Here is a 24,815-nt window from a genome sequence, read left to right as displayed (position 1 = left end):
GCCGACTAAGGTCTGGACGTTAAACCTCAACCAAAAAAAAAAAACACCCAAACGTAAAAACTAAAAGCAGGAAAATAAAAGATAAAAAGCGAGAGAGAGAAACTGCTTCCACGCCTCACGGTCTGGAACCGAAAGAAATCCTAAACGCCTCCTCCTTCCGTCGCTGAAGAAGCGAAAAAAATAAAGACAATGAATCCTCTAAAAACCAGCCGACTACCAGATTCAACTAAAAAACATGAAAACGTAAACTACTTCAAAGAAATAAATAACAAGCTGCCTCACGATCTGAACGAAAAAAAAAACCGCAAAGCTCTGAATGAAAAGCAACCCAACAATAAAACTCAAAAGCCAAAAATAATGAAACCCAGAGAGAGAGAGAGAGAGAGAGAGAGAGAGAGAGAGAGAGAGAGCAGGCCTTCCACCGACTCCCAGTTCTGCAACGTTAACGAAAAAGAAAAGGAAGAACAAAACGTAAAGTGAAAAAAAAAAAAAAAAAGAACCGGCCGACTTCCAGCCCCTGTTCTGAAAACGTCCGAAAAAATAAACTCTAAAAAAAACTAACTACTTTGCTGCTGCCGAACGAAAGGAAAGTGTGAGAGAAAAAAAAAACTGGAAAAAAATCAAAACGTAACCCCCAAATGACCAGCCGCTCCGGTCTGGACTTCAACGGAAAGAAAGAAGAAACTAATCTGGACTAACACGTAAAGAAGAAGAAAGTCTGGAATGAAAGAAAACCTAAGAACTGTCAAACGAACGGGACCCGAACGAAAGACAAAAAACCGGAAGAGCAAAAAAAAACTAAACGAAAAGCAAGCCAGAAAAACACCGTTCCAACTAAAAAAATATCAACTAAAAAAATGAAAGTGCCGTCTTTTTTTTTTTTTCTCTGCTTTTTGGTTCTGATCTGCTGTCCATGCGTGATTGGCTCTCCTCTGTTTAGGCCACGCCATTTCCTCTGCTGTCCGAATGCCCCTTGTGTTCCCTTTCCGTGCGTGAGTGTCCAGCGTGAGGCCTCTGCTGCATTTCGGTTACTCCCTGGCAGCTTTTGTGGCCTTTCCCTCCTTTATTTCTTTCGTTTGCTTTTTGAATTAAATCATTCTCAATTTGGACGTCGACTTTAGTAGTTTGGAAATGCTTAGATCCACTAAAGATGCTTGCCTCCATCTTATATTTTCATAGATTTTTTTTCAACTACGTAGGCAATGGGCTTTAGTGTATATTTAGAATTATGGTAGAAAATATTACTTTTAGCTTAATGCTTATAACTTAAAATTTAACGTAATAAACTCTACTATTAAAAAACTATTTACTGTTTAGGATTTGTATGTCTAAAGTACTTTTAAATATATTAGATTTGTTTAGAAATGAATTTAAAAAGCACTTTTTGATGTAGAAATGATACAAAAGAGTATATTCTTGATAGAAATAAAATATTATAATAAAATAATAACGAAAATAGTCTAATAAATTTTTCAATAATTATAATAGAAAGAAAATATATTTAACCATACATAAGTGAAAGAGCAATATAATCACGCTCAATATTAATAACATTTTCACTAGATATCTCTGATTGTTGCATGCTTGAGTAATCTTCTACTTCTTCATTCTCCAATATGCTTCCAGGAGGTAGATAATCATCGTCATCATTGTATGGCTTGAACTCAATATCCTTTAATGCATAAGTTCTAATAAAATTTTGAATAGCCATAGACGTCATGATAATTTTAACTTGCTTATGATAAAGAAAATTTGGCATATGATTTAATATCTTCCATCTATTTGCGTAAGCATTAGTCGGCCCCACAACAACATGCATGCATCTATGTTTAATTAGGGGTAATATCTTATTTTGCATGTCAAATAAAATTAAGTCACATTATCTAATTAATATTCTTATTTTAACTCATAAAACACTTTTAACTCAAGATATTTAAGAGTATTAATACCGCATAATTGACCATTTATCAAAAGCCCTATAAAGCTCGATGTTTATGATAAAATTCAGTTTCCAACATAAACTAAAAAAAAAAAAAAAAGGAAGAGAGAACGACTTACAAAAAAAAGGAAAAAATTTACTATCATTATTTATGAACTACTCATGCTTTTAGCAAAACACTAACAAATATTGGTTTTTTTGAGATTCTCAAAAGCATTAGTGTCTATATTGGTTTTTATATACAGCACGTAATTCTAAGATTCCGATAGGATCTTGTTCTGTAACTTATTTATTTTTGATGGCTATTTATTTGTAATGTTAAATTGTTGGCTATTTCTTTTGTTTGTGATCATTTTGAAAATAAGTTGGCTCTTTGTATATAATACAACCAAACCAACCTGCTAGTGGTTGGTATGATGGACCTTTCTGGTTTTTCAGTTTGGGCAGGGATAATGTGGATCATTTTGAGCAAGAGGTTATTCAAATGGACCTTCAATCAATCTACTTTAATAGTTTATCTAAGCTTTTAATCATTTAAGCCAAAAATACATATGTATCCATTAGATTATGAACAAATGAGAGATGTTAATCTTTTTAATACTTATCAAATATAAATTATGGGTTGGCTAGGTTCTTCTGGTTCATGAAAATCCAAATCTGCCAAACCAACATGTGACAAGAAAATCCAACCCAAACATGTTGGGTTGAGTTGGGTTACGAGGGTTGATGGTTTGAATGCACACATAAACCCAACTCTACTAAGTGATACTGGAAAGAGTGAATTGCTCTTTGAATTCATGTTTGGTCATTTGCAGTAGACAGAAACAAGGAACTCCTATAATTGGAATTATACCAATGAGCAAAACAGGAACAACATAAGCAAACCAAACAATGCTTAATGCTCTTGCTATCTGTTTAACACTTTGTAGAAAAAGTTACCATCATTAATTATAGACACTAATGCTTTTGAGAATTTATGTAGTAGTGCTTTTATTGAATGGGCGCCTATAAATAATTTTCACTTGGGTGCCAGCCTTTAGCCTTTATTCATCTATGTTCTACACCCAAAGGATTTTTGCATATTCAGCAACTTTACCATGCAATAGGGACTTCTATAACTCTGCTACTTCAATTTTCTCAGCATAATTCTTGTTCACAGGGAAGGTGTCAAGATTGCTTCTCTTAACTTACTTTCTTCTATACTTTTCAGCATATAACAAACATGTCTAAGAGAAATCAAAACCATGTTGTTGCGGCTACACAAATGCAAGATAGTCAGATAGCGAGATTAATTTGGACAGATGAAATGCTAGAGGATTATGTAGACATATTTGTTAGTGAGATTTATGCCGGTAATCATCCAAGAACCCATTTTAATAAAATAGGATGGAAAATGTAGTTAATAAGTTTAGCAAGAAAATTGGTAAAGAATTTGCTATAAACAACTAAAGAATAAGTGGGATAGTTTAAAAAATGATTGGAACATTTGGACGAAATTTGTAGGAAGGGAAACTAGCTTTGGATGGGATTCGGTGAAGAAGACAATTGAAGCTATGCATGAGTGGTGGGGAAAAAAAAGTTACAAGTACTATGTTTTCACCTATTTATTTTCTTCTATATAATCAATTAATATTTGCTATTACTGATTACATTGTACCTATATATAGGAAATTCCAAAAACGGCTAAGTTTCGCAATCATGTTTGGCTCATATTTCCAAGTTGGATATAATGTTTAGGGGCATAACTATCACTAGTAAGGGAGCTTGGGCCCCATCCTTTGGATTGGGTTTCGAAGATGTAGGAAATTCAAGAAGCGGCTAAGTTTTGCAATGCAGGTTTAGCTCATATTTTCGAGTTGGATATAATGTTTAGGGGCATAATTGCCACTGGTGAGGGAGCTTGGGCCCCATCCTTTGGATTGAATTTCGAAGATATAATAAGATTTGATTAGGATAACGATGTATTGTTAGAGGTAGAAGAGATTGATAGCTCGGATGATGAACCTAGTGATATTCAGGTTGATTTAGACACTCAAACGAAAGAAAATAAACGGGTTAGTCCTGCAATCCAAGATAGAAAAAGGAAAAAAATGAATTCAAATATTTGATCAACATTTCACACGTCTTTGTGATGTACTTGAAAAACGAATTACAATATCATCCTCCAATAAACCTAGCCGTAGCATTGATGAGGTTATAGTTGTTGTATAGGAGTTAGCTGAGATAGAAAATGACTATGAGTTTTTTAGGGATGCAAGTGAGGTACTCCTTACGAAATCACATAGATAAATGTTTATTGCCCTAAAGGACCCAATATTTCAGATTTATTTTGTTAAACAAATGAAAAATAAATAAATCAATAATGACTATCATGATCTTATTTTGGGGATTCCTTATTATTTTCTTTTCCAAATACTTTGTAATGAATTATTTTAGAGGTTGTTGAGACTTAACTTTTTTATCATGTTTTTTTGGTGAATTTTTACAACATTTTTTATTTATTTATTGATGCTTGTTCTTAAGCATTGCGTCTTTATTATTTGTTTTTTTTTTTTCATATTTTTATCTTTTTACAAACATGGAGAATACTGGTTACATATTGAAGATTATACAAGCGATATTGATAATTGTGAAAAAGAAGAAAAAGATAATGATATTGACATTATAATAGCATTACAATTAATGATGGCTTCTAAATATTACACAACAAATATGTTAAAGGAACCTTGTAGGACCTCTCCGCATATAGGTCATAAGTTTATTATGGAGATTCTAAATAGTTATCATGATAGATGTCATCAACAATTTAGGATGGAAAAATATGTATTTCATACTTTATGCAAAGAGTTGAATGGAAGATATAACTTAACTGGTACTCGAAATATAATTATCAAAGAAATAGTTGGAATTTTCTTAATTACATTAGGTCATGGGTTTGAGAATAGAATGGTGCAAGAAAGATTTCAACATTTGGGAGAGACTATTAATAGGCATTTTAATAGTGTATTAGTGGTTGTTTCATGAATGACGGTCGACATTATCAACCCCACTTATAGGAAATTTAAGGATGTTCCTAAAAAAATTCGTGAAGATGAGCGATATTGGTCATACTTTAAAGATTGTATTGGGGCTATTGATGGAACCCATGTGCTAGTTATTATATCTCCAACAAAACAAATTCCATTTATTGGTAGAAAAAGCATACCTACTCAAAATATTATGGCAGTTTGTGATTTTCATATACGTTTTACTTTTGTTTGGGCTAGGTGGGAAGGTACCACACATGATACGCATATTTTTATAGAAGCTATTCGGGAGGGGGAATTGCACTTTCCACATCTACCTAGAGGTTTGAATTTAATAAGAATGATATTAATAAACTTTAATAAGATAATAAATAATTTTTATATTACTTTTGATTTATTATCCCAAATTGTATGCAAATAAATATTACCTGATAGATGTTAGATATCATCATATGAACAGATACATGGGATAATATAGAAGGGAACAATATCATCTACCAGATTTTTGTCGTGGTCCTCGACTAATGGTATGCGTGAAATATTTAATTATGCACATTAGTCGCTCAAATGCACTATTGAAAAAACATTTGGAATTTGGAAAAATAGATAGAAGATTATATCATATGCCAAATTTTCCTTTCATAAGCAGGTTAAAATTGTCGTGGCATCTATGGCTATTCATAATTTTATTAGAACTCATGCATTACAGGATATTGAGTTCAAGCTATACAATGACGATGATGATTATCTACCTCCTAGAAGCATGGAGGATGAAGATGCAGAAGATTACTCAAGCATGCAACAATTAGAAATATCTAGTGAAAATGTTATTAATATTGAGCGTGATTATATTACTCTTTCACTTATGCATCGTTGAAGATATATTTTTTACCCATTATAAATACTGAAAAATCTAATAGACTATTTTCACTATTATTTTATTATAATATTTTATTTTTATCAAGAATATTCCCTTTTGTGTCATTTCTACATCAAAAAGTGCTTTTTAAATTCGTTTCCAAACAAATCTAATATATTTCAAAGTACTTTAGACATACAGATTCCAAATAGTAAATAGTTTTTTAATAGTAGAGTTAATTACGTTAAGCTCTAACAATAAGCCTTAAGCTAAAAGCAATATTTTCTACCACAACTACAAACATGCACTAAACATGAAGAGAAAAAAAAAAAAAAAAAAAAAAAAAAAAAAAAAAGGGTCAAAACTGAAAGTCTAAACTTGATTCCGATCTGACTTTAACTTTATTATGCTCTGACAAGTCACAGTCGGAGTTGGATCAAAGCCTACACAAGTCGGAGTTCAGATTTGAACTCAACTAGGGATGTAAAAAAAAATCGATAAACCAATTAATCGAACCGGACCAAACCGGTGGGATTGGTCTGGTCCTCACCAGTTTGGTTCAATCTGGTACCAGTTTTATTTTTCTTAAAACTGGTCAAAATTGGTCCAATTCCGATTTTTCTTTTTTCAAAACAGGACTGGATCGATTTATATATATATGTTTTAATTTTTTCTACTGTATATAATATTTATATATAATATAGAACTATATATAAAATAGTTTTATATTATATAATAAATATAATATAAAATTTTAGAATCTTATATCATTTTGTTTATTGTATTAATATTTATACTAATATTATATAGTACATATTAATGGTTATACTAATTATATATCACTATATATTATAATATACTATAATATACCAGAAAATCGGATCGAACCGAATATGAAACCAGTAAAACTGGAGTATCGGTTTAGAGGGTAACCGGTGCGTAATCGTTCCTAAATTTTGTTCAAAACTAGACCGAATCGGACCAGACCGATTACGCCCCTAACTCCAACAAAGTCGAAGTCAAAGTCAGATTCGAATTAGGCTACGTTTGATTTATCAACTCATCTCATCAAATCATTACAAATTTCCTAACTTCCAACACAAAATATAATAAACAATTCAATTTTTTCAAATTCTAAAATAATAATAAAAAAATAAAATTTTAATAACATTTTATTCAACTTTCAACTTCTATCTCAATTTAAATCACTATCCAAACGGGCCTAAACCCCCTAGTCGTAGCCCATCAGCCATCACGAGCCCAAGGTCTATTTCCCTTCTCAACCCTTTATTTGCTACAACTCTAGACTAGAACTGTTCATTCGGGCCGGATTTTTTTCGGCCCAATCCGGATTCCTGTTCAGGGTTTTGGGCCGGATTAAATCCGGGTCAAAACCCGCATCATTAAAACTGGATGTGTCCAGTCTGGACCCGGGTATGAAATCCGGGTTCCATATTCATAATCCGGTTAACCGGGTTTGTATATAAGCTCACTACTCTTATATCCCCGTCTTCTCTCTCTCTCACTCTCTCTCTCTTATAGGCAAAAGAAACCTTAGCTGCCGTGCCTTCGATTCCTTCGTCTGCCGCCATATTGCATCTTCTCTTACAGGCGAAAGAAACCCTAGCCGCCATATCCCGTCTTCTCTCACTCTCTCTCTTCACTCCTCACCAGTGAAAATGAGTATGCCAATTCACTTTCTTTCATTTGCTCTCTCTCTCTCTCTCTCTCAAACAACCTACGAAACCCTAACCGCCACCGTGATGATCTCAACCCCCCCTCTCTTCGCCCACCAACACACTCATACCCATCAAGCTCTCAAACCCATCTTTCACCAACATCCATCCAAGCCTTCTAGACTCGGTAAGCCTCTCCATTTCTCTCTTCATTTGGGCATTTTTTTGGCTACTCACTGGTCATTCAAGTAAGGCTCCGATCCTTTTGTATTTTTTTCTCATTCTTCAACCTTAGATGTAAAGGTTTAGTATTAACAGTAAAGGTTTCTATTTTTTGTTTGGGTTCATTTCCTTTTTTTTGTTACTTTTACCCTGTTTTTTCTCCGTTAATTGGAATAGAAAAACATGTAAAGAGGGAGATTTATCATTGGGAGTCAAAAAAAAGTTGGGTTTTTGGTAAAAAAAGGTTGAGATCTAGATTGCTTTCTTTCATGTTGTGATCTCGTTTTGTTCATCAGAGCAATACTAGCCACAGATTCGTTTATTTCATGTTGGAGATTTCTATGAATCAGTGTGCTAGTATTGAAATGGTTCGAACATCTTTAGTTTTGTGATCAATGGAGGCTAGAGTTCTGGTTGGGCTTTCCTTTGTTTTGTGCTCTGTGAAAACTTCCTTGTTGAACATATATCTCAATTATCTAGACTCGTGGTATTGACATGATAGGACTGGATCGTGGGAGTGTATACTATTAATTTATCATTTACTATTTGTTGAGTGTTTATGGCTTAGGGAGCAACTCACGTTCAAAGAATGTGTTTCAAATATAAAATAAGTGCATTCATGTCTTCTGTTCACATTCTATGATTGACGAATATGCCTGCCCTGTACACACTAGAAGCACATGTTGGTGAGACATTTATATTATTAACAAGAGTTGAGTATTGATCAACAGAATGAGTTAAAGCCATTACAATTGAGTATTTTCTGGTTGCATGTGCTTTATAAATAATAAATGGTAATGTTGATGCACAGATCTTCAGTGTGGGTTCTAATTTGCTTATTGGTATTGGACCCAATACCTTTTTGGATGCATCATGGGAGGTTTTTGTGCATATGAACATATGAAATGAAAAATGGTGGTTTTACTCCAATATGGCCTTTACAAATCATACAGAAAATAACAAATTTTTTATTCACTGTTTGCTCAATAGTCTTCACTTATAGCTGTTGGTCTTTGGAATATCAACCAAGTACTTCATTTTTGAGCTACCCAGTGATCTCCATTTATGTTCCTAAGATAAGTTTGAAGATTTATTTGATTAAAAGAACTTATCTACTTGTATTAAGACAGCCCAAAGCTGTATAACTCATGAGGTTAGAAAATGCAAGTCTCAACCATAAATCCTAAGATGCCTGCAGCCCACATAGGTATTATATTCAAACGTGTCTAGACACAAAAAATAGAGAATAAATCTATACACTTAACCATGTTTCTATGAAATTATGGGTTAGATCTATAATATTTTGATGAGAATGTTGATTGCTTTTTCATTCTATTTTGTTTTTTGCAGGATCGGCTAATTATTTTGAAGTTACTATTTGGTGTGGAAATTAAATTACTGATTTTTTAATTTATATATTGTAATTTAGTATTTCGTAATGTAATGTATAAATAACAAATAATAGTGGATTGTATTGTAATGCATGCATATTTGCATAGATGAATATTAGAATTTTTTTTTTTTTTTTTTTTTTTGTTTTACATGCATTTTTATTACTAGGCAAATTAAGTGGAACTTTGATATAGAAATTGATGATATTTTTCAACTTCCAAAATGTACAATCAAATTTATTGTTTTATTTTTTATAAAAAAATTAGAGTTATATGTGAAAATATTGGATACATTTAAACTTTTATATGGGTTAAAAAAAAAAGGTTCAATCTGAAATCTGAAATTCAGGTTCCGGCCTGTTTCTGATCCGGATTAACCCGATCCGAATTCCGGTCCAGATTTAAAATTCGGATTCTGGGTGAGGTCTACCTGAATTCCTAGACCGGAACCAGACTTAGTCTTCCCCGATAGAAAATAGATTCCTCTCAACTCCTCTTCTGTCGGCGTGTTACAAAATGTACAAATCATATTCCTTATATTTATATTCCAATGAGTGCTTGTTTTATAGAAAGATTATAAAAAATTATTCTATAAATTAACGTAATTTAAGTCGGAAACTTTATTTATGATTTTCATCTCTTACTATCTTCAATTTCTGCCCAATTATGGTGAATGACAAAGACAGCCACAAAAGTTTGTCTTTGATTCTTAAACGTCGGCAACAGATATCCGCCGAAATTTATGATTATAAGATATGATCTTGTGAGCTTCTGAGCTGCTGTGCTTCAATTTTTCTGCAGAAATTTCGCCTCTTATGTTTCTTTTTCTTTACTGAAATTTGGTTGGTGACAATTTGCGAATTGTGTTATTTTACAGTATCATGTATATAAGGGGCTGTGATAAGGCCGTGTGGTTTTAGTATGGGAACAGAAATTCTGTTCAGTTTGATGTGATGGGCATTCACATGAGAGGGATGGGGAGTGTTTGTTTGGTTTCGATGTTTACACTAAAAGCTTTAATAAATTGGATTGAAGAATTCTCAACTGCCAATTCAGGTTTTGAAGTCTGAACAAACAACTGAGTTGCAAAACAAGTGATATGGAAGCTTGTATGGGTTTCTTGGATCGGCTCGACCCCGACATCTTGTTGAAGATTTTTACGTATGTGGATGATCCATATGATCTTGTCCGTGTCAGTTCTATCTCCCGATCTTGGCAACATTTTGGTGAGCTGAAACTGTTAATTTTGTTCATTTCTGAACGTGATAGACTCAATTTATATTGCTCATAACACCAATTTATTTAATGGTCCAAGTTATTCAAATAGGTTTTTCTCTTCAGTTACTGGTTTTAGCAGAAACTCTACTAAATGGAATCATATCAATAACATTAGTTAATATTTATGTGAAAAAAGTTGGTAGTACTTGTTACTTTGCTCAAGTATAAATAGACCATTGGCTCATTTCAGGCCTTGTTAAGTAGGTGATGTACTAAATTAGGAGTGGGGACATTTTAGTGAGGTGTAAGATGGTAGACAGCAGATGGATAAAGGGTGTTATAATTATTACTGAACTAGATTAGGAGAGGAGACATTTTGGTGAAGGTGTAAGCTGTTGGAGAGCATGGTAATGGGTGGGATAATATTTACTTGATAGGATAATACTTAGTTATCATTCATGAGGGGAAAAAGAAAGAAAAGAAATTGAGAGCAAGTCTTTCCCTCTGCCCATAGAGTCGTCTGATTGTCTGATTACAGGTTCAACATGGTAGGTAGCATGTTATGTTGTGTTAAGCTTAGGATGACATCCTTTGGTTGATATGTAATATTTCTTTCAGTTCTTGTGTTACATCAATTTGATAGTTAAAGAACTCTGTTAGCTCAGTGGTAAAAACATGCTCAGTCCCTATGCGATTGAACTGAGAGGTTTGAACTCAATGATCTGCAGTGATTGCAAATGGTCTTTGGAAGCAGTTATGCTTGAGAAAGTTTTCTCAGTTATCTAGAGTTGCCCATGTTGTTGAATTGAACAAATGCTGGGCAGTAGATGCTGTACAAGTTGGATCTAGCTATTCGAAGGAATGGGAATATTTGGAAAGGGATGATAGGGCCTATGCCCTTTTAGCTCGAGCTTCTACAACATTTACTGATAGGGATTGCATTTTGAAAGCAATTAGTGCATCCAGCACTGATAATTATCCAGAGGAAAGTATTTATAATACTCTCCATCCAGCAAATAATGTTCGATGGAGAGCTTCATACTGGTCAAGTAAAGGACAAAGTAATCCTGCGGTGCCTGAGACACTAGAATACAAATTGGTTGATGAATTCTGTGTTATTACTGAGATCAATTTACGCCCTTTCCAAGGTATTTTGTTGATGTAAACTATGCGCTCTTCCTCTTTGTACTGACTTTTAAGCATCTTTCGATGATGGTGATGTGATATGTTAATTTGTCCAGTTTACTTTGACAAGGGTTTACCAATATGTTCGGCCAAATCTGTGCGCTTCCGAGTGGGACATCCCAAAAGCCCTACAGATTCAGGGAATGATCTCCCTGGTTACTCATTACCTGATTCTGCTGATGACAAGTTCGTATGGACCTACACTTCACAAGAATTTCCAATGGCTCAGGTGTGTTTTAGTACTACTTTCTTTACTTTATAATGTTTTTTCAATTCCGTTTTGGTTTCTGAGGTGACAGGAGTGTTAGGAATTGGGGGTGTTTATTTTATTACAACCGTTAAGGAGCTCAAGTGCAATCTTTTGCAGGCATTGCACTGTTATCACATAGTTTAAAAACTGGAATTTGCTTTGCCAGCGAAAGTTCAAAAGGCAATATTTCTTTTTCTGCAAAAGCTGAATTTCCTTTGATTTTAGCATGAAGATAGCAAAAGCTTGTTATAGTATAACCGGTTTTGAGCACCTAAACTTCCCTGAGCTTGAAACCAGCAGCAATAAAAGTCACATTAAGAGTCCTTCCATGGTAACTGCCTCATCTTATGAAAAACGCCCTCCCAAACTTATCCAAAGAATAAGAACGAATTTTCATTTGAGGGAAGTGGATGGGTCTAAGATAACATAGGAGCAAACGAGTTAAGATTTGTGTGATTATACTCATAGACATTTTCTAAGTTTTTCAGTTTTAAAGATTACTTGGGCTTAGTCACTTTCACTTTCATGCAGTTTTCCATGTTCTGTCTGCAATCCCTATCTGAAGAATGTAATTTTTCACTTGATCTTATTATCGTTTTACAAAAATTTCTTTAATTACTTTGTCATGTACAGGAGAGTCACTTGCAGAAGTTCAGGCTTCCAGAACCTGTTCTTTGTGTTGGTGGAATTTTGCAGATTGAGCTGCTTGGTAGGGTTCATAGATGTGAAATTGATGGCTTATACTATATCTGGTTTGTTCATATTACTTACTCCTTTTACATGAGCCTTATTATTACTCATTTGCAATTATGCCATGGAGGGCTTGCTAAGCCCATGAAATGCTAATTTTCCTGCTCTGTTACATACAACCATGTATAGCTTAAACAAGCTAAAAAACAGAATATTCAAATAGTGTTTTATATGATCTCATTTCTTTTGGTTCATAGAAATAACTTTTGTGAATAAGTCTCTTTCCTATCACAAGTTGGTTTCTTGGCTTCCCTCCTCCTATTTGACATATGTCTGTCAAGTAATGCTAGGTACAAGCCTCAAAGAGACAAGCTCCATAAAAGTCCTTTGTCAAAAGTGGGTCCCACTGATAAAGAATAGTTTTTTTACACTTTTTTATCAGGGCTTGTATAAGACTTGTCTATTTGATGCTTGTACAAATAATTTCTTATATCTAAAAATCTTGGAGATTTATTTTCTTCCACATGTTGAGAGTTTTTAGTAGAAGCCACGCTTTTGTTAATATAATTTTGTTATTTATCTTTATTTTTACATTCCTTTTTAATACTTTATCTTAATAATAGCATAAGCTTACTTCCCCCCAAAAAACATATCAGCCTAAGCTTTTATCAGAAAGGCTGGGGCTCGACTAAACTGACACATGCCTAGAACTAGGTTCTGTGGGTTTCTTCTAATGCTTTTACATCCAGCCTTGCCCTCACAAATATCTTAGTTAATGAAGTTGGATGTGGATCTTACTAAAGGAAAAGGATAGACATACAACCCTTTTACAACCTTTTATACAACTATATTTTAAATTACGGGCATTTTTGTAAAGTAACTAATAAGTAACATCACTCTACATAAATACACTCATTTTAAAATATGGTTGCATAACAAGTTGTAAAAATAGTTGTACATGTATCAATACTCAAAATGTCGAGGCAAACCTCCAAAGTGATATCGGGTGTTCCAATCCTATTGTTTCGCTAGCAAGACTGTAAGACAGGAAGTCTAATGTAGTTTATAATATGATACGCTTTATTGTAAATTGCAGCATATCTTTTGTTCAAGTTTTGGGGAGGCCCTTATCTCCAGCGTTCGGTGTAGAAATTCTTGAACCATGTGGGAAGTTTGTCTTGAAGATTAAGAATCACAGGCCATTTGAGTTACAGGCCCAATCAAATCATACGGCACTGGCTCAGTTGCAGAGGCATCTTAGAGATTTGCAGCATATTTCATATATTGCCAATATGTTGCACGGAAATGGAAATTTAGTTGTTAATATTGATGAATCTGAAATGGATGAGGGTGAAGACGAATATCTTCTCTGAATTTGTTGTATGTCTTCCCCTCCCACCCTTTACGTATGAAGGATTAAAAGCCCCTAGCTGATTCCAATCATGCTCACTGTAGCATTACAGCCACATCTTATGTTCCAATTGTCTCACTCAAAAGGATTTACTCTTGTTTATGAAAAAATTTCCAGAATGCTTGCTCCTACGTAGGATATAAAATACTATCATGCATCATAGATCAATAGGTATGTATAATTACAAGTAAATCCACGGTATACAATTAGCCGACATAATCGTGCAGTTAGGTCGAGGATGAGATTGCAAAGATTACACTGCTAGTGGGCAAATTGCTTACAGCTCATACCAAGTTTTGATCTCATACAAGTCTAAATAATTATTTAGACAACATTGAAGCTCATTGAGGAGATGTTTGTTTGTCTTCTCATGTTGCCTTGGACTTGGCCGGCGATGGAAGCAACTGCATGGCAGAAACCAGAAGTCTAAATCAGCAAAAATTGGATGATTTGCAACCACTAATTGCTAGAGATCAAGCCTTGCAATCTGTTTATGCCATTGAAATCAGACCTTGCTCCCCCATTGAAAAAGGCCAATACTAAGGTCTTGTCATCCAATCATCACCATCTTTTAAATTCATGTAATTATCTTTTTGTATATATATTTTACAGTTGAGTTACAGCTGCCATAGTTAAACAAATGAACATGGGTTTCTGAATGGGGAGATTGGCAAGTACCTGGTAACAAGAGATAAGGGAGCTAACAAATCCAAAGGCTCCGGTTACACGGGGACTAACTTTCTTGGGTGCCAATTGAAGCAGCCCAACAGCTACTACAATATCCATGCCTGCTTTGATTAGGGCCAGAGACCTCTCGTTTGATTGTTCAAGTTTGGCACGATATTGCTCATTCTGCATTCACGGATGACCAAAGCATATTGGGGGAGAAGGTATGTTGGAACAGTAAAATGATATTGAAAAAGAAAAAATCTGACAGGTAATTCAGCCTACAAGAGCACAGTAAACATACTTGATACTTATCACTGTGATTAAGATCCCTTCGCAACTTCTTCATTGATGCAGAAAGTCTTCCAAGCTCCCCAATCTGATATTAATCACTCATGTTATTGAGATTCTTTTTCTTTTTTATCTTGTTGGAGGAGAGGGTGCAGAAACCAATGGATAAGGAAAAGTGGACTGGAACAAACCTCAACCAAAGTGCTACAAATTGAGGAACCCATCCAACAATAGAGAGAGATGCGGCCACTCAGGTCAGTCAGTTCCTTGTTCTGTAACAAACAAAATATTTAAACTTCTTGTTGCAAACTTATTCACAGACGCCAATATAAAACACCAGGAACTATGAAAGAAAGAAAATTTGCATTCCATACCTTATAAATTCCCGTTCTACCAAGCCACACAATTTGATCAAGAAACAAGAAAGTTGACAGTAATGCATTTTTGGACTGTAACAAGCATTAAAACAGGGTCACCAAGAAGACAAGTAAGAACAACATCTTAGCTGCAGGATGAACAATCTCAATCATACCTTTCCTAGCAAAATAAGAGGGAGGGGAGTTCCTGGCGCAGTTGGACTGATAAGAGCATGCAAGTCATTGACAAACTGTAAATTGACAGAGTGAAACATAAGATTTTACATAATTTAACATACTGGGTAGCAAGATGAATATAATATTTCTTTGCAAAGCTAAGTGTCTCTTTGTTTCCATTCCAGTACTATGAAAGGAGATAAATACAACAAGAAGGCTCCCCTAACTTCAAATAATATTCTCTCTCCTCTTGCAGTTTCCAGTAACAAACAAAGCATCAATACTCTAACACAACTTACTTTCATCTATATAATAAATAAACAGGTAGGAGAAAAAAAAAAAAAAACACTCAGAAAATTCTTACTAAGATCGAAGTACTAAATTATGCAACAATTCCAAATGAAGTAGCCAAATTAAGTAGAGTTGGTTCACATTGTGAAGGCTAACCTTGAAAAGACGGAAAACCTTCCGTGCCAAGGTGGTTGATTTGTCAACATTCTGGGCTGTACCAGGCTCTCCATTACTCAAGAATTTGGAACCATATTGTATTGCACGGCATATCTTGTCCCTTGCTTCTGCCTTGTTCAAATACAAAACAATAAGAGCTAGTTCTGCCCTAGTTGCATCCAGTGAACTCATCTTTTACGCTGAATAATCCTGTAAAATCAAGGTCGGGTGAACTTCACTTTAAGTGATCAATAAAATGAAGAATGACACTAGAAGGCATCATTCCATGAAATAAACTCAATCTTCAAATGTAAGCATGTCAAGAGAAAATTGCAGTAATGCATAAAAAACAGACTACTAATAGCATTTAAGTCTCGCTAAACACTGCAGGAAGGCATGTCCCAACAAATCTTTCCACAGAAATCACTTCGCCAACCCACTGCGGGAACATTTTATACTCTTATCCAAACTCAGAAATCAATGAAACGCATCCAATCTTATGCAATATATGAAAGTGGAAAACCAAAAACACTCCTGCATAATTAGTGATATAAATGCATGATGATTTTAGCTTTAATCCCCACTTTAGGCCCTGGATTGGGAAAGTATCTTAACTCATCTCATCTTATATTTTTATTACAACTTTTTCAAATTTTCACACAAAATATAATAAACAATTCAACTTTTTCAAATCTCAATTTAACTCTTTCAAATTTTAAAACAATAATAATATTAAAAAATAATATTATAATAATATTTTATTCAACTTTTATTTTTCATCTAAAAACATCTCATCTCATCTCTTAATCCAATTCGGCCAAGACAAACCCATTTGGAATATGTATTAAAGGCTGGCTAGTTGCAGAAAGAAGCTAAGAATAGGAATGAATCAAACACCGACATCTCAATAAATTTCAGTTTTCTTCTATTTTCCTTCATTTTTCCAAAGCCAAACAGACCATAAATCACAAAAAGATATACAAACGACTTGACTTCAACAAATCAATTTCACCCAAATATCTCCACTACCCATTTCCACACTTTCAACAATCTACAATAAAAAGAAGTACCCATCCGAAACCAAATAAAAACATGGTTGAAAAAAACACAATATTTAACTCTAAAAACCTCACAAACAGGCTGAAAATAATATATAAACAACAAATATATTGCATAGAAATTCAATACCCAGCTGAAAATTCAAATTTATTGCGTGGAAACAAATCCAAATATTATTGAAAGACAAAATCTTTCATACAGAATTTGCTGCGAGTTCTATGAAAGACCGGGGCTTGTGAATTCTAGAGAGAGAGAGAGAGAGAGAGACCGAAGGACGTGCTCGATGGACTGGCCTCGAAAAGAAGAATCAACCTACCGTCTCTATAAACCTCACAGGCCTTCTCCTCCTCTTTGCTCTCTGATAGGTTCTGATAAAGGCTTGCTTGGTCCTCTTCTTCCCATAATAAACAAACAAAAAAGCATCCGACTTTTCTCCCATATACCTTTTGTGGATCGTAAATTGAAGTCCCGGCCCTCGCATGATCAACGTGGGACCACCTCTTCAACTCATTATCTGAACCGTTTGAGTCGTGATCTTGTGGGACCAGAGATTACAGGAGGACACATCTCAAGGAAGAGAATGATTGACAGAGGATGATTTCGGCGTGTGTCACAGTTATTATTGCCTTATCTGGGTTTTTAACACTGCTGCCGCTTGGGACAGATAATGTTGCCCAGACAGGCACTGCGTGCATGGTAACAGAGTCTTCGGTCTTGTACATAACTAACAGGAATTCCTTCGTCGATTATTGACTTTTCTTTATTATTTTTTTTATCCATGTTGTCGTAAAATAACTTTATAAACCAAGAAGACATTTGGACAAAGAAATTAGGAATATATGTATTTGGATAAATGATATTCATAATGGTAGTTGTGTAAATATTGTACAATTTTTTTAAAAAATAAATTAATACAAGACTTACATAAAAAAAAATTAATATTTTTAATTGTAAATTTTATTATTTTTCAAAACGATTATACGGTGTTTACATACTTTACGACTCTATATATCATTACTCTATATATCTTCTATATATAAAAAGTGTATATGAAACGGAAAATCTTATTTTAACGGTTTTTCTTATTTTTCCGTTAAAGTTAACACCGTTTGTTTTAACGGTTTGACATATAAAATGAAGACATAAATATTGAGAGAGATAGCATTCAATGTTGTTATATGATTTATTAATCACAATAATAATAATACTTAATAGTTTATATAATAATAAGTAATTAAAGATTAGTTATTATATTTTTCTCATTTTCCTTAACATATACATGTATATTAGGTGCATAAGACGTAAATCCCTAAGTATAATATTTGTGTATTATACGTTTCATTAACTCAGATTATTGAATATTTCAAATTTAAAAATCTCATATAATATATAATACAAGTGTGTTTGATCAAAGTGTTTTTTCTTTTCCTATGGTAGTAGGACGTAACTTCCGCTAAGTCATATTCCACACGTAGGCTTGCTATGATGGGTACGTGACAAAGGCCGTGATCCTTGAACTAATCAAGAAAGAGTAAATTCGGCCAACAACTTCAAAATATATTTTAGGATTTATATATATGCTATATATAGAAAATATTATACCACAAATTTTATAAAAAGATTATGTTTTAACTTTATGTTGTCCCTAATCGACTCAACCAATAGCAAAATAAGAATTTCAATGTTGTCTCTATTGATTGTCTACAGGATAACATAAATTGATGAATAATAATATAAACATCAAACGACACATATTTTGAACTACCGTTTATGTTATAATTTTATTAAATTTTTCGTATACATTTTTGCTAAAATTATATATGTTATAAACATGTATTGGATTATATGATATTTTGAACTAATTTTTTTATTTTCTCTAATATGCCTTAAATTATTAAGTGACATCAATAATTTTTATAAAATATATATTATTTTTTACAAATAATCATTTCATAAAATTAAACAAACGTGCTTTGCACGTTGCTCCCAACTAGTATATATATATATATATATATATATGAATTTTGAAGATTGCACAGGATTATTTGGACTGTTATTAGATGTGTTAAAATCTGACCACTTAATTTATATTCTAACATGTAATACTTAAAAAAAAAAACATTAAAATAATCACAGTTTGTTTATTAAAAAAACACCTACAAAGAAATAATTTGAAGATCTAACATTTTTATAGAAGAAAGTCCTTCAATCATGATCTCCTTTAAAACCCTAACCGAAATGTTCAATGTAGCATATCACCAAGGAAGCAGCTAACACAAGGCATACCAACTAATGTTAAGTATTTTTTTTTTTTAAAATAACAAAATAAAAAGAAGAATAAAGTCTCATTTGGATATACAGTATAAAATGAGATGACATATTTTGAATAGTAATAAAATTTTTGAATTAAGATCAAATAAAATAGTTTTTTTAAAAAAAATATGTGTTTGGAGAGTGAGATAAGATAAGATAAGATAGTTTTTAATTTTTAGAATTTAAAAAAGGTGTGGTCTCATTGTTTTATAGAATACCTGAATTTTGTACTGTTTATATGCTGTTTACGCATTGTTCATGTCAGTTTGGTATTGCTCTCGCACTATTTTTGTCAATTTTACTGATTATTTTAGTGAATATTTTCAAAATTTAATGAATAAAATATTACATTTGGACAGTCAAAATTACTGTATGATACAACTCCAAATAAGATATTTTCATCTGTAATGGGCTTAAATCCCTAAAAAGATTTCAAAAGATGGTTAAGCAGGAGGACATATTTCTAGATAATTCAAAGAGACTTTTTATCTTTTGTTTTTGTTTTTTAAGTAAAAATAGGAGAGAATAATTTAATAAATTTTTGGTTCTACTCTTTATATGTATATGTATAGAGAGTTTAAATGAGATGAGATAAGATGGTTTAATTATTAAGATTAGATAAAAAAGATTCATCTCATCATTATAATTTTTTTAATAAATAATTTAATTTTTTTAAAATTTAAAATAAAAATAATATTTTATTAACTTTCAACTTTATGTAACAGTAAACCTTCAATGATGTCACGTTAGTTTCTCTGATCTTGATGTTGGAGTCGGGTTAGTTTCTTTGATCCTGGTGTTGCAAGCAGAAAAGGTCAAGATACAGTCTATCCACAAAGTTTGATTTAATAGCATTTTGGCAGCATTCTCAGGTGAGCTTTTAGGAGATGGATGAGTAATAATCTCTACCAGGGTCTCATTCCAAGTTTACGTGGACCTGAAATCGAAAGCAAAAATCTTAAAGCGATAATTCCACAGATCTTAACTTATACCAAAAATCCGAAAGCAATCTTTCAAAACTGCTCGAAATAATTCCATTTTTGCAGTCAATAAGAAAATCATGGAACCGATAATCACCTTAGGGAAAAAGAGAGATTATAAACAATAATAGAACATTGATTGCATAGATTAGAACAAAGCTTGTGCATTTGGTTCATATCATCAACTACTTCGTTTCATATAGACAATGAAACAACGATTATAAACACTAACAAGAAAAAGGAGAACATTATTATACAAAAGACAGTTGCAATTTTCTCTATTTTCTGCTAAACAAATTCTTTAGTTTTCCTCTTTCCAATCGCTCCAGAAGCTTCTTAGCTCCGGGGAAGTCCATTTCTGTGAGCTTTTTGAGATATCCAATTGCTCCATATGAGATCATCAGTTTCTTGCATTTTTTACTGGAAGATATAGATGCAAGGCAGGAAACTGCATACTTTTTTGCAGTGTTCTGTGGACTTGGGTCGAGCAGTTGCACCAGATTCGGCACACTCTTATCATCCCTCTTAACTTCTCTACAATTCTGAGAAAGGATCATCAAGCATGACATTGCTTGCGCAGCAACCTCGCTAACACGGTTTGATTTAGCCTCAAGCATCTTGACAAGTAGAGGAATGCACCCGGCTTCACCTACAAGTCTCTTCATCTCCGTTGAGGTGCAAACCCGACAAATTGCCGATGCAGCAGCTTGTTGTGCGCCTAACGATCCACATTTAAGCACATGAACTAATCGGGGAAGCAAGCCAAGAGAAATCAAAATCTCCACAGAAACCGAGGCAACCAAATTCCTTAATGCCCCAACTGCGGACTCTTGGGGGAGTGGACCATCAAGATAAATCAACAGGCTCCGAAGACCACCTTCTGAAACAACAGACCTCTTTAGATTGTCATTGCTGGCAGTGAGATTCTGCAAGCACTCTGCTGCATATTCTTTGGAACCCAATAAAATTCCACAATCGAGAAGATTGATCATAACCCTTATAATCCCTTCTTCGGCTAGAGTTTGTCTCACATCTGGGACAGCCGATATGTTCTTCAAAGTACAAGCAGCGGCAGCCTGTGAAACAGAATCACCAGTCCAACAGATCTCAATGAGTGGATGCACCCCACCATGCCCAACAATTGCACGAGCTGTTTCTGTTGACATAGACAATCTCTGAAGAGAAATTGTAGCCTTCTCTTTGCCCACTGAGCTACCTGACTCAACAAGCCTAATCAGAGGGGGCAGAACTCCTTCTGAGATAAGCCAATTCTCACAACTCCCAGATTCTGCTAGCGAGCAAATCACAGTGACTGTCTTCTCCCGGATACGAGGAGATGTTGCTGTAAGCAATTGAACTAAAGCAGCAATATTGCTCCGGCCAAAAACAGCCAATCCATTCTTCTCTTCCTCTTTCATTACCTCAAAAAGGCTGTCAAGTGCTCTGTGTTTCGCTTCCAAGTGCCCGATCTGAAGTCGTGCCAGTAGCTCCCTAATATTGCTATGGGTTGTAGCCTCTGGCTCAGCTGATGACACAGCTACAGATGAAGGCAAAGTAGCCTCACCAAGCACTCCAGTCTTGATCAAAAGGCAACAATCCCTCAAATTTAAGTCCAACTTCCCTGACAAAGCATCCAAGTCGCTCTGCATCCTAAGCTTCCCCTCATACTTCTCCCCTACACATAAGTCAGCTAATTCAATCGCTCCCTTCAACGTCTTCAACATGGCATGCAATTGTTCCTTGCAAAGTGCGTTCTTTGAGAAGCAAGGGTGAGTTGACAAATCCAATAAACATGCTGGGATCTGCTCCAGTTTTGACATTATCATCTTCCACCTACCAGGGAACCCTTTCACTTCCCTAGCCTTATTAAGTGCCACTGGAACAAGTTCTTGTGCATGAGATAACCAGTCTTCAGCTGACTGGCTGTCAGCTATACTTTCTTCCCCCATGATCTCAAAGCCTGTTATCGATCAAATTTGTTGACAGAGCCGTGACGAATGGAATTAAGAGAACCGGAGAACTTTAAGGCCTGTAAACTAACAATTCAGATGAGAAAACACAGAAAGGAAATGATATTTGCATTAAAAAAAATTAGAAGGTAGTGGAGCAGTTGCAATCATAAACACATGAATTATAGATTAAGTATGCAATATAAAAGTCCCAGATCAAAAAGATATAAAAAAAACACACAAAAAAACAAATGGGACAACATCAAGAGTTTGGAGAATCTTGAATGATCACAGAAAAACTTCTTTCTGAAAGCAAGACCCGACCAACTAATCGAAGTACCTAAAGATGACCCACGAGTCCTCCACTGCTTTAGAAAGTGCTCACTAAATGCAAACAAAAAAGATCAGAACGTAAAAATAAAATACAATTGGAATTGATTACTCAAGATATTGTCGATGAAAACGAAAGAAGTTACTTCTAAAGGCTAGCCGTCAAATTACAAAGTCGTCGGCAGATTATTTCATCAAATACCAAAACAGCCCCTTTAGCATATTTACTACAACCACTATCATACTAAATAGTTAGTGCTTATATTATAATGCTCTATGTGGCGTTTTGTGGAAAGTAAAAATTAAAGCTACAACTTTATGGGGGGAAAGGTTGGACTCTAAGCTGTATTCCCATTTTTCTCCCCAGAGATGGACCTTCCTGGTCACACACACACACAGACTTTCCTTTCAAGAGAAGATAGAAGTATCTATCTGCAGATGTATTCCATTGAGTGCAGTTAAATTTACTCGAAATGTACAAAACCACAAAAGAGGTCAAGAAAAATCAAAGCATTAGTAAGAAAACAGTGTTTTCTTTTTATTTTTCTTTTACCTCAAATTGTCTTCAATCTCCTGAACTTTTGGGGTTCTTCGACTATTAACAGCCACCAAACTGTGCCACTCTCACTATCACCCTGCGTCAAATGGATCTGTGAGGAGAAGAACATAAAACTAAAGCATTAATAATACATAACCCAGATATAATTCCAAAGTATCAGAAAGCAAATAAATATCGAAAAATAAAAAATAAAAATTCACTTTTTTCAGAAATGAGCATCAAAGAAAGCAAGCAAGAACAGCTTCAAGAACCAACCTTTAAGACTCAGAAACTAAGAAACTTGTCCCTTTAACATAGAAAGCAACCCACTATAGCTTCATCGTCAAACCTCTCTCTCTCTGAAAACTGTAACTAAGAAATGCTTGTTTGTAAAAATCAGCAAACCACCATAACGTGACCAACAAACCTCTCTCTCTCTCTCTCTCTCTCTCTCTCTCTCTCTCTCTCTCTCTCTCTCTCTCTCTCACACACACACACACACACACACACACACACACTAACCAAAATAGAAACAAGTAATCCTTCTAAAATCTGCAATCGAACAACAGCTGGATCTTCAAACACTCCTTCTGACAGTCACTCACTTTCCAAACACAGTGACCCAGAAAACAGTTTCTAAGATTAAAAAAAATAACAAGAGCTCATTTTCGTTTCGTGACGAAGAAACAGACATCAAACGGTCGAAGTCATTAAAGGAACGGAGGAAAATATATGTAGAAGAATCTTCAACCTAGAAGAAGGGGTAGAAGAAGCCCGTGTTTGAAAAACCCACAAAGTATTCGACATTTACCGGTAGAAGACACACAGAGCCTGTGTATAACAATCACAGTCAAAATTCAAAAACTTCCTCACACGGACACAAACACACTCTCTCTTTCTATTCTCCCTCACACAAAGACACACACACTCTCCCCCTCTCTCTCCCCCTCTCTCCCCTCTCTCACACACACACTCTAGATGAAGGATATGTCAAGACTCCGTTCCTTAGATTCTTTCGGGTGAAAAAAACATTGTTTAACCCAGCCTTTTTTTTTATTTTTTTATGGACCCTGCCTTGTCTATCGAGAGAAAGGGATATGTTTGGGACATTAAAGTAATATGTCGAGAATGATGAAGATCGACGGCCACGATTGTGGTTGAGAATGAGGATCCGACCGTTGATTTTGGGATAAATTTGAATACGTTTTTACGTTACCAATGTGACGAGTCGACGTGGTCGTGTACGCCACGTGTGAGGTGGGGACGGCAAATGACGTTTCAAAAGTGGTGCGTAAGGTTGAGAAAAGATCCCACGTGTGAAAGGAGACAGATCATGGTAAACTGCGTTGCGAAGGTGATAGCAAACTGAGTATCGTTTTATGTTTTGGACATCTATTTTTTGTTTTGTTTTTTCTGGGTATTGGAAGTTTTGACAAGCCTTCACACAATTTATTATTTAGAGAAATCTAAACAGCGTCTTAAAATAATCAAATCCTTAGTGAAAATAATTCTCTCTCATTTTGAGTGAATTTGTTAAAAGTAATTTAATAGTCAATAATCTAAAATAAAATCATACATTCACAAAGAGTCAAGAATTTTTATGTAAAAAACCCTTCAATGTAAAAGGAAAAATTATGAGACTTAGTCTAGTTAAACCTTCCACTATCAACAATAATGTATACACAAATGTTCTCTCTAAATAACACTAGAGACATATAATCAATAATGATATCAAGAAAACATTTTCTTAGCAACCAAACGGTGTGATAGAAGAGATTTCACTAACGATCACGAACACCATAAATACTACTCCAAATCCAATCTCCACTGTTTAGATTATAA

General features: G+C 34.3%; 3 protein-coding genes across 13 annotated transcripts; 1 reads left to right on the top strand and 2 right to left on the bottom strand.

The window, feature by feature from the left end:
• The first annotated feature begins 9,477 nt into the window (after nucleotides 1–9,477).
• On the top strand, nucleotides 9,478–13,922 carry LOC122297870 (F-box protein At4g00755-like). 4 transcript variants are annotated; one of them, XM_043108053.1, is made up of 6 exons: nucleotides 9,478–9,631; nucleotides 10,170–10,339; nucleotides 11,060–11,479; nucleotides 11,573–11,745; nucleotides 12,400–12,518; nucleotides 13,553–13,922. In XM_043108053.1, the coding sequence occupies exons 2-6, from the start codon at nucleotides 10,213–10,215 to the stop codon at nucleotides 13,827–13,829; spliced, it is 1,116 nt and encodes a 371-aa protein (XP_042963987.1). In that variant the 5' UTR covers nucleotides 9,478–9,631; nucleotides 10,170–10,212; the 3' UTR covers nucleotides 13,830–13,922. The 4 variants fall into 4 exon arrangements, with proteins under 4 accessions (XP_042963987.1, XP_042963988.1, XP_042963985.1 ...); XM_043108054.1 differs by lacking the exon at nucleotides 9,478–9,631 and adding an exon at nucleotides 9,670–9,876; XM_043108051.1 differs by lacking the exon at nucleotides 9,478–9,631 and adding an exon at nucleotides 9,671–9,876 and having other exon boundaries at nucleotides 9,991–10,339.
• Nucleotides 13,923–14,002: 80 nt separating this feature from the next.
• LOC122297916 (peroxisomal membrane protein 11C) lies at nucleotides 14,003–17,337 on the bottom strand. Of its 4 annotated transcripts, none has more exons than XM_043108055.1 (8): nucleotides 17,180–17,337; nucleotides 15,805–16,014; nucleotides 15,357–15,431; nucleotides 15,199–15,273; nucleotides 15,016–15,096; nucleotides 14,838–14,912; nucleotides 14,546–14,719; nucleotides 14,003–14,271 (listed from the first exon to the last, which is right to left on the bottom strand). In XM_043108055.1, the coding sequence occupies exons 2-8, from the start codon at nucleotides 15,994–15,996 to the stop codon at nucleotides 14,236–14,238; spliced, it is 708 nt and encodes a 235-aa protein (XP_042963989.1). In that variant the 5' UTR covers nucleotides 15,997–16,014; nucleotides 17,180–17,337; the 3' UTR covers nucleotides 14,003–14,235. The 4 variants fall into 4 exon arrangements, with proteins under 4 accessions (XP_042963989.1, XP_042963991.1, XP_042963990.1 ...); XM_043108057.1 differs by having other exon boundaries at nucleotides 17,132–17,282; XM_043108056.1 differs by having other exon boundaries at nucleotides 17,063–17,218.
• A 2,934-nt stretch (nucleotides 17,338–20,271) lies between these two features.
• Nucleotides 20,272–23,966, bottom strand: LOC122297826 (protein CELLULOSE SYNTHASE INTERACTIVE 3-like). 5 transcript variants are annotated; one of them, XM_043108038.1, is made up of 3 exons: nucleotides 23,250–23,966; nucleotides 22,989–23,085; nucleotides 20,272–22,192 (listed from the first exon to the last, which is right to left on the bottom strand). In XM_043108038.1, exon 3 carries the CDS (start codon nucleotides 22,103–22,105, stop codon nucleotides 20,435–20,437), a length of 1,671 nt encoding a protein of 556 aa, XP_042963972.1. In that variant the 5' UTR covers nucleotides 22,106–22,192; nucleotides 22,989–23,085; nucleotides 23,250–23,966; the 3' UTR covers nucleotides 20,272–20,434. The 5 variants fall into 5 exon arrangements, with proteins under 5 accessions (XP_042963972.1, XP_042963982.1, XP_042963967.1 ...); XM_043108048.1 differs by having other exon boundaries at nucleotides 22,989–23,070; XM_043108033.1 differs by having other exon boundaries at nucleotides 20,272–22,185; nucleotides 23,250–23,965.
• Between the last annotated feature and the right edge of the window lie 849 nt (nucleotides 23,967–24,815).

Source organism: Carya illinoinensis, chromosome 2 (assembly GCF_018687715.1).
Source record: "Carya illinoinensis cultivar Pawnee chromosome 2, C.illinoinensisPawnee_v1, whole genome shotgun sequence".
NCBI lineage: Eukaryota > Viridiplantae > Streptophyta > Magnoliopsida > Fagales > Juglandaceae > Carya > Carya illinoinensis.
The sequence above is the reverse complement of the archived record's forward strand: the minus strand, read 5'-3'. Positions and strand labels throughout refer to the sequence as shown.

Bases quoted from the DNA above. Each gene is read 5' to 3' on its own strand.
- LOC122297916 (XM_043108055.1), bottom strand. From the start codon at position 15,996: ATGAGTTCACTGGATGCAACTAGGGCAGAACTAGCTCTTATTGTTTTG. The intron at 15,097-15,198 runs GTATGGAATGCA...TGTTTGTTACAG, and splicing joins GTAGAACGGGAATTTATAAG to AACAAGGAACTGACTGACCT. The intron at 14,272-14,545 runs GTACTTGCCAAT...TCTGCCATGCAG, and splicing joins CCCTTATCTCTTGTTACCAG to TTGCTTCCATCGCCGGCCAA.
- LOC122297826 (XM_043108038.1), bottom strand. From the start codon at position 22,105: ATGGGGGAAGAAAGTATAGCTGACAGCCAGTCAGCTGAAGACTGGTTA.
- LOC122297870 (XM_043108053.1), top strand. From the start codon at position 10,213: ATGGAAGCTTGTATGGGTTTCTTGGATCGGCTCGACCCCGACATCTTG. The intron at 10,340-11,059 runs GTGAGCTGAAAC...AATGATCTGCAG, and splicing joins CCGATCTTGGCAACATTTTG to TGATTGCAAATGGTCTTTGG. The intron at 11,480-11,572 runs GTATTTTGTTGA...TAATTTGTCCAG, and splicing joins CAATTTACGCCCTTTCCAAG to TTTACTTTGACAAGGGTTTA.